At 51.8% G+C, this 9,284-nt stretch overlaps 1 protein-coding gene across 1 annotated transcript; it reads right to left on the reverse strand.

Annotated features, from left to right (window-relative positions):
• Positions 1-3,863: 3,863 nt before the first annotated feature.
• LOC131258746 (toll-like receptor Tollo) lies at positions 3,864-7,958 on the reverse strand. The gene has a single exon (XM_058260125.1). It carries the CDS (start codon positions 7,956-7,958, stop codon positions 3,864-3,866), a length of 4,095 nt encoding a protein of 1,364 aa, XP_058116108.1.
• Positions 7,959-9,284: the final 1,326 nt, after the last annotated feature.

Raw genomic sequence — 9,284 nt, forward strand, 5'->3', positions numbered from 1 at the left:
AAGTTATAGTTATTATAAGAGTGTCGATAATAAATTCAACTTACCAATGCCTATGTCCCTTAATTCTAAATTCTTCAAGAGTTTCTTAAAACTGTTGTGGAAAACCCGTTTTGATTATTGGAATACAAACTTTATTAACATTGCATGGTTTAAATTCCTTACTAAACAAGCATTTTGCAATCTTTTTAAGGTTGAAGTAGTTAAACGATTTACCTTACGTCAAGGCTCTCAACGAAATGATCTTTAAAAAGGGGTTCAGAACAATTTCATTTCACCTTAACTCAACTGACCCCATCGGTCCTGCGCTTTTTCTTCCCATTCCGTTTTCCCCGACCCTTTCAAGCCAACTTGAGTCTCACCCACAATACACAAAAAATGGGGCCATGTTTGTTGAACCACTGCTTCCAAAGCGTGGTGTACTTACCCTATCCGTGGCCTATCCTTCGTGGCGGGAACAGAAAAAGGAGACAAAAAAGATGACCAACCCAGGTTGCGAAGAGGCGATAAAACAGACTCCATCCCCGGTGCGGCACGATCGGAGTCCCAACCGTCCGTGCGAAGGTCAAGCCCCGCCGAAGAGACGCAGTGGTCCAGTATCACCACCGTCATCATCAACGGCAGCATCTTAGGCGTCTAAGGTTCGGGGGCTTCATTCAAGGATGAAGAAGGAGGCAAACAGCGAAAGAGAAAGAACGGTGTGGGGGGGGAGAAGCCTCCATAGGAAAAGAGTGTTGGATAAATAAAGGCATACCCGAGAGGATCCACCCTGATGGCTGGAATACCTGAGGTTCGTCGAGGGTGGTAGTGGTGGTGATGGGTCGGGAGGATGGAATAAATCTCGATAATTTAAGAAACTAGCCCGCCAGAATTGGTACACCGCAGCGCACGCCAATCATGCCGTCGGCCGCCTACAAAACCCGACCGAAAGAGCACGGGAAGGTCCCGGATGCCATTCCGGCATCACCTCGCCCGCGTGCGACTCCGTGATGGACAGAGGGCAAGTAAACAAAACACCGGCGCCCGGCTCCGGGACCCTCGTTCTCACCGATCGGGTCCAACCCTTGGGCCGCGGCCGATAATTTACGAGACTCGACCCGGCCTTCCTTTGCGAAGAAGATGAGGTCCACGAAGAGCACGACAACGACGACGACGACGACGAGGATGATGATGGTGATGAGGAAAATGCTGGTTGTGATGCTGCAGCGAGTCGCTCTAGCTTCCCCACGAACCCTCCATACCTTCATCTTCCTTACCACTCCACCGGACAGGAAAATGACTCCCTCTCGGAAACGATCCAGCACTCGACTCCTCCACAGCGAAACTCGTACTGCGTTTGCGACCACGATCCCGCGAAAGGTATTTCGGACCTCCGCCGACAAACAACGAACCATCATCATCATCATCACCATCATCCCGGGGGCCATGGTCATCCCCAACCAACAACAACCCGCAACAACCAGCGAACGAAACATAGAGGAGGAGAGCAGGAGGAGCAGGAAAAAAGAAAAGTCAAACACTGAAATTATGTTTCATTTTTCGTGAATTCAAAATTGTATTTCATTCGGTTCGTTTTTCGTGTGTTTTTCGGGGTTTTTTTCTGTTTTCTGTTTTACGTTACCATTTTGTATTTCTTCACAATTTTTACCCTCTCCGCTGCCATTTCATTCACCTTTTCTTTTACTACTCTTCTCTCTACATCCCTTTTCGCCGCGTTCTTCCTGTACCTTCCACGCTCAACGCGCGCGCACGTTGTTTTGTAATAAATTATTATCTTCTAGTCGAAAATGTACAAATTGGAGCGAGTTTATAGATGCCTTCGTGAGTTTTGCGTCTCTGTTGTTGTGTTTGTGCGTTTTTTCTTCCTTTTGGGGTGTAAAATCTGTGTTTGAGTGTGAGTGTTTACTGTTTGGGGTTTTTGTGCCATTGTTTGCCGTTGTATCTAATTTTCATTCTCTCTTGTGTGTTACATAATTTTGGGTTTCCCTAATCTTTTTCTCTTTCTCTCTCTCTCTCTTTCTCTATTACTTTCCATTGAATTATTGACTGTTTATATTTCTCTAGATCGTTATTTCTCAGCTTCGCCTTCGGGGGCTTTTCATCTGGATTCTGGTTGGTAACTTGTTAATTTACATTAAGTTTGTGTTTCCTGTAAGTCTTTCCTCTGTCTATGGCAAAGTATTTATTCAACATTCTTCTTTTATTTCTGTTTTTATAATGTTTTCCTCTATTTTGGTCGACAACACTTTCCTTTATTTGTTATTTCGTTTTGTCTTGTTCCGCTTCAAAATGGCACCAACTCAACATCACCAGGTGGAATAACATTTTACATATTGTGACTCTGCAATATTACTATTTTAAGTTTACGCAATCGGTTAATACAATCATGGAAGAGATGCACAGAAAATACATTTACACACCCAAATACACACAGAGACTCGGTGTTACGTTTTTGTGTTTTGACTTCGAGCTGCGCTTTCGTGCTGGTGGAGTTTTACTGTTTTGTTTAGCTATTTTTCGACCACGAATTGTAATAAAAACAAACAAACAATACTTTTACCAACTCTAACGGCCGGTGTCGACGAGTAGAGTTCCTTCTTCTCCTAACTTAAGAATAATTAGTGCGTTAATATGTACGTGTGAGTGTGTGTAAGTCTGCTCAAATTACGCCTTCCCCCAGCCCGGGCCGATCCGCTGCCCGTGCCGCAAACCGCACCGGAAGGGGTTGCACGCTGATTGAAGGCCATATAAAAACTAGTATCACGTTCATTTAAGTCATATTTAGTTCTCTCTTCTTCATCTCCACAATACTCGTCGATGATTACCTCAATTACTGTCCTTGTTTGCACTTCTTCATCAACCGCGAGGAAAAAGGAAAAGGTGCTTTTCCAATTTCCGCCTATTGACTCTCCTTCCTTTGCCTATACAAATCGTTGAGCGCGAAATTTATCATTAATGTTTTCTTGTTTTTTGTTTTCTAATGTACTTTGTAACCTAAAGGAGAAAAATATTTGGCAAATAAGAGCAGTTGCGCAAAAAACGGGAATAACATACAGCGTATCGTCTTTTAACTGTTTTCATGTGGTTTTTTGTTTTGTTTTCTTCAGCTTCGCATTACTTATCTCTCCGCTCCGTCCGGTTCCCTCTTTTCTTGGGTTGGTTGTTTTCTTCCCGTCTCTTCTCTTTCCTTCCTCCCCTCGTTAGCGGTGGATCTGTGGTCTGTGTGAACTATTATCTAGAATCGTGACCACTCGGTCGCTTCGAACGGTGGTGGGCCACCATCGTAGGAAAAATTAGAGAAGCGGAACCACATTCTCTCCACATCATTCCGGCCCCGTGCCTTCCTTCTCTGTCCGCGCGCGGGGGAGGAAGGATGTGACCTCCATCATCCATCATCACATACAAACACACGCACGCCCATTCGAACACGCATTAACCAAGAAAAAGACGAGCGAGCAAACGTGGCCGAAAGGAGAGATCGTCGTTAACAGTAGAGTGAAGGGGTTGTGAAGTGGCGTGGTTTCCACCCTTCGGTTTTGCTCCGTTTTCCCTACCCTTTTCCACCCTCTAGGCGGAATCAATCGTAATCGTAATCGTAATCGTAATTGTAATCGTTAATATATAAAACTAAAAATCAACAAAATTGACTGCCTTTGTATAGCGTTGACTTGTTCAACAGACCGTGAGTGTCGTGTGACTATCTGACGTAGTTTAACCATTAGTTGGACCTTTTACCGAGCCAGTCTCTGTTTGCAAATAACGTTTACGTTTCGCACCATCGGCGGCGAATGCTATACTATATCTATGTACACCCATCATGCGCACCTGCAGTTCGGTTTTCAGGAGGCGTAGGCAAACCCTTTATCTTACACGAAATAAGCTCTTCCGTTGCGCCCCATCTGGGGCGTCTCGGGTATCGTGGAGTACACGTGTCCAAGCGAGGCACTGGAGCGGCTCATGTTGTAGTGCTGGCTCATCGGAGCCTCGTAGTGTTGCGAGGAGGCCGACGACGACTCGTCCTCGGTGTTGCAGGTGCTTTGGGAGGGGGTGCTCTGGGGCAGAGCCATCCCGCCCGGATGCTGTCCACCGGCGACGCACGGAGGTCCGCCGGCACCGACCGGCCCACCGCCGATGCCATCCCCGAGCCCCGACGGTGGGCTAATTTTGCACCACTGGTCGAGCGAGGTTGGGGCGGGCGTGTAGCGCAGGTTCGCCGGACTGCGGGTGATGTCACCGAGCTTCGTCGGCGTGCGGTCCTTGGGGATGTCGGGCAGAGCGTACCGCAGCTTGTCCCAGAACTTGCGCTCGCCCCAGCACGCCACGGTGCAGGTCCGGATGAGCAGGTTCATGATGGGGTCCATCGAGACGATTTCGACCGGCGCCGTCAGCACGATGACGATCTTGTGCCGCCTGTGGGCCGGCCGCACGTTCTCGATGACCGACTGGAGCGCCACACGGAACTGCGGCTGGGACCACTCGTTCTGCAGGAAGTTCATCGACACGACGAGCAGCACCTTCCGGGCGGCGTCGGCCGCACTCTGCAGCGAATCGGCCAGGAACGCGCCCGGATGCACGTCCCGATGGTGAAGACACACGGAGTACCCGTGCAGCTGCAGCTCGGCCCCGAGTAACCGTCCCACGAACTCGTTGTCGTGCACACTGTACACCATGTAGCAGTCGTACAGTTTGTCGCCGTCTTCCTCCTTGCGGCCGGCGACGATGATCGGATCCTTGACGAGCCGCACACCGTAGCGGGCGTGTGCCCACAACCGAACGTCCTGTCGGAACACACACGCGAGCGCTACGATCAGCGCCGTACCGATGATGGCCACAACGACGGCGGCCAGCAGCGGAACATAACCACCCCCGATCAACCCATGACCGAGCAGCACCGTCCTATGCACACTCGGCGGGGAATCTCCATCTCCGGCACCTCCATCACCGACTCCATTCGAGCCCATGTCTCCGACGAAGTCCAACCGATTCTCGCAACTTCCGATGGCATCAGCCACCACGCGACTATCGGCGCAGATCATACGCTGCAGGTCGAACGTCCCGGACACACTGCGGATCCAGCGCTGCAGCCGGTGCAGCGAGTCGCAATCGCAACGCCACCGGTTACCCTCCAGCGACACCCGGCTCAACGAACCCGTCTCGCTGGCCGCCGCAAACGCCTGCCACGGGCGGAACTCGCTGATACGGTTGTCGCTCAGGTTGATCACCTCCAGGAACTTGAGGTTCTCGAACGTCCGCTCGCCGACGAAGCCGATCGCGTTATGGTCGAGGTACAGCTCGTTCAGGTTCGTCAGCTGATCGAACTCGAACCCACGCAGCTCGCTGATGAAGTTACCCTCGAGGTGAAGTACCCGCAGGCTCGGGATGCCATTGAACGTCCTGTTGTGCACGTCCCGGATGTTGCTCCCGTTCAGGTAGAGAACCTCCAGCTTCTTCTTGCCGATGAACTGGTGGCTCGCTAGCTGGCGCAGCTCGTTGCCGTCCAGGTAGATGGTGGACGCATCCATCGGGATGTGCTCCGGGACCTCGGTGTAGTCCGCCGTCCCACAGTCCACAATGTTCGTCTTCCACGTGTGATCGTGGTAGCAGCTGCACCGATCCGGGCACGTCATCTTGCAGTCGCAAGCATCAAAATCACAACAATGACACGTGGCGAAGCAGTGCGTTTCGTAGCGGCAGAGAAAGTCGTGCGACCGTAGATCCATCAGGGGACGAATGCTGGCCCCCCGTTCGTGCTCCATCGTGCACATTACCGTGTCCAGGTCCATGACGCGCGGATGCTGCCTCAGATGGGCCAGCTTGTTGATACCCTGCAGCCACTCCATCGTGCAGTCGCAATGGATCGGATTGTCGCCGAGGTAGAACTGGGGCACCTCGCGCGCGTTGTCCACTCGCGTCAGGGCAAGGGCTCCGATCTCCAGCTTGCGGATGTAGTTCCCGTACAGGACCACCTTCACCAGGTCGCGTTTGTTCAGGAACGTACCGGCTGCCACCGTCTCCAGTACGTTGTTGTTGAGGAACAGCGTTTCGATGCCGTCCGGGATGCACTTACTGTCCACCGACGTCAACCGGTTGAACGACACATCGAGCATCTTAATCTGCAGGTTGTTCAGGTCGTAGTAGTTCCCGAGCTCGGAGATATTGTTCTGATGCATATCGAGCCACTCGAGCGACGTCGGGAAGTGGCTGTAGTCGAACACGCGGATTTGGTTATCCGAGACGTTGAGGAACACGAGGGCCGGCAGGGACGTGAACACACCGCTGATGTCCTCCAGCTCGTTGTTGTCCAGCCGAATCGCGCGAATCGTGGGGTTCGAGCTGAACGCCGACTGGTCGATATGGCGGATCTGGTTCGACGCGAGGTTAAGCACGTGCAGCGACGACAGCGTCACGAATGCGTCCCGCGAAATGTTGGTGATGCGGTTCTCAACCAGACGCAAGCCGAGCAGCTGCTCGAGGCCCTCGAAAGACGCATTGTTGACCGCACTGATGCGGTTCTTGCCCAGATCGAGCGACTTCAGGAAGCGAAGCTTGCCGAGCCCCTCGGGAATCTCCGTCAGCCGGTTGTCGTTCAAGTTGAGGTCGTTCAGGTTGGTGAGGTTCTCCAGGGCACGCCCATGGATCGACTCGATGGCGTTCGACTCGATGTACAACTGGTTGAGCACGTACAGCTCCGAGAAGTGGTGCTGTTCGATGCGCTTCAGCCGATTGTGCGATAGCGTCAACGCGACCAGGTTCTTCAGGTCACTGAACGCGTTGTCCGCAATCGATTCGATCGCGTTCGCCTCCAGGTTGAGGATCTGCAGGCTGTACAACTCCCGAAACACGTGCCGGTCGATTTTGGTGAGCGCATTGTGGCTAATCTCGAGCACCACGAGCCGCTTGAGGCCGGCAAACGTATCCCGGTTGATCCACTCCGAGGTCAGCTCGTTGTGCGAGAGGTCGAGAATCTCTAGCCGGTCCAAACCCTCCAGCAGGCCCGGGGCCAACACCGAGAGGGAGTTGTTTTGGAGGTAAATCTGGCGCAACTCTCGGGGGGATTGGAAGGTCTCCGGTGGTAACGCCACCAGCTTGTTGCTGGACATGTTAAGCACCTTCAGTGAGCCGAGTCCAACGAAGGACCGGTCGGCCAGGGACGTTAGGAGGTTGTCCTGTAGCATCAGCACGTTGAGCGAACGGAGCGACGATAGACCGTTGTCCGGTAGGGCAAGCAGATCGTTGTGCGAAAGGTCCAGCACCTCGAGCCCCGTGTTGCACGCCTTCCCGGGAGCAGTAGGACCGTTGCCCCAGTCGGAGAAACCCAGCTGCGAGATGTCGGTGAGCCGGTTCCGCGTGAGATTCAGGTGACGCAGCGAAAACAGCGGGCAGAACACATCCGTGGGCAGACTCCAGATGTTGTTGTCGGCCAGATCGAGCCGCTTCAGCTCGGTCAGCCCGCGGAAGCTTTCCGGGTGGAACTCCAGGTTCATCGCCGACCAGTCGGTGTTGTGCGTCCGCAGCGAGAGCGACCGGAGGTCGCGCAATGTTGCCAGCACCATCGAAGGCACATACTTTATCTTACAGTACTCGATCTTGAGGTCGCGGAGGCGCCGCAGCGAGCCGAGGAAGGCCCCCGAATGGTGACTTCCCTCGAGCGAGCTCTCAAAGAACAGGATGTCGCTGCACTCCAGCTTGAGCGAACTGATCTGTTCGATCTGGTGCGAGCTGAGGTTACGCATCAGCGTGTCCGTGCCACCGATGGTCTTCAGCTTGCAGGACAGCACCGTCGTGACGGTGGCCGGCGTTTCGTCGTCGCCCGTTTCGTCCAGCACCCGCTGCCATTTGCAGCCCCGTGGCGCAATGCCTTCCATTCCGCGAATCAGCGAAGTGGATCGGCCAACAACGACGGTGGAGCTGCAGAACACTCCAACGAGCAGGAGGAGAAGAACGTTTTTGATAGACTCCATTTTGGTACGTTTGGTTTGGGAAGTTCCTTGTTTTTAACGATATTTGCCAATCAACATGAAAACTTTCGAGGGAAATAGCTTGCGGTCCGTGTTTCACTTTAAATACCGTGCATCGACACTTCAGCTTTAATATTAACGATTTTTGCTCAAACTTCTTCTTTCCTTTAAAACTTGTACACAAACACACACTCTCTCATGTGAACCGAATACTTTTCATTCAAATGCACATAATTTTGAAACTTTTTTTCGTTTGCTCTACCGAAAACCGCGGAAACTCAGCACGGAAGCACGTTGTCGTCGGGAAAACCGGTTTAGCATTAGGTGCGTTAGCGGGAGAGGGAAAAGAAAACCCGCGGGTGGTAACGTAACGTGAAAAATGAAACTCGCCGAAAAAAAACAGGGCGCAACAACACAAACGGAGTAGGCTGGTGGTGTTGGCTGTGCTTAAAAACTTTCCACAATTGCTCTCGTCGAGGAGCAGGCTGCGGATCCTTTCGTGTGCCTACTGTTGGCGGTGGTAGTGAGTGTTGTGGTGGTGGTGGTGTTGGTGGAGAAGATTGCCACTGCTGCCGATTGTTGCTGCTGCTGCTGGGACAGTAACGGCAGCATCGTGGGCTTTCGGCTTTACGCGCAACTTCCCAACGGCCGTTCGACAGCCTATTTTTCTTTTTTCAGGCAAGAAAACTCCACACGCGCACCCCGAACAATATCGGTTCACTTTGTACGACACGGTTTCTTCATTATTGCGACCTCGCCATTTTTACTTCCGAATTTTTCTTTTTCACTCTGCTTATACTTTTTTCGTGTACACTTTAAATACGATCGATGCTCCTTTCCGCAAAAGGATTCAATTTTCCGCACACTCACTCAAGCCGAACGGTATTCTCCGTCGAACATGTATACATATATTTTTTCTTTTACTTCATCGAAAATATCCTTCCAGATATTTTAGGCACTCACAACATTCGACACTCGTTCCGATAGCGGGTTTTTTCACAAATTATTTTTCCATCGGCACCAAGTCGTAAAGTTCCACTGCGTTCCGTGCTTCACCGTCTTGCGTAACGGTGCCTTCACGCGACAGGGAACGGTTTTTCCGGCTGTTTTCCTCTGGGGACAAACTCGGGACACCTTATTTTTCACTCTTCGGATTCCCTTCACTTGTGAAATGTTTCTACTGCGTTCTACCGATTGTGTTTTCTTTTTGCCTTTCCTATCGTTTTTCGTATGGGAAACCTATCTTGCCTTGTGTGTCAGCGCGTTGTTGTACGTCTGAAGCGGTTGTTTGGGCGCTATGTGTGTGGGATTTATGTTACGGGACGTGCG

This window comes from Anopheles coustani, chromosome 3, assembly GCF_943734705.1.
Source record: "Anopheles coustani chromosome 3, idAnoCousDA_361_x.2, whole genome shotgun sequence".
Taxonomy (NCBI): Eukaryota; Metazoa; Arthropoda; class Insecta; order Diptera; family Culicidae; genus Anopheles; species Anopheles coustani.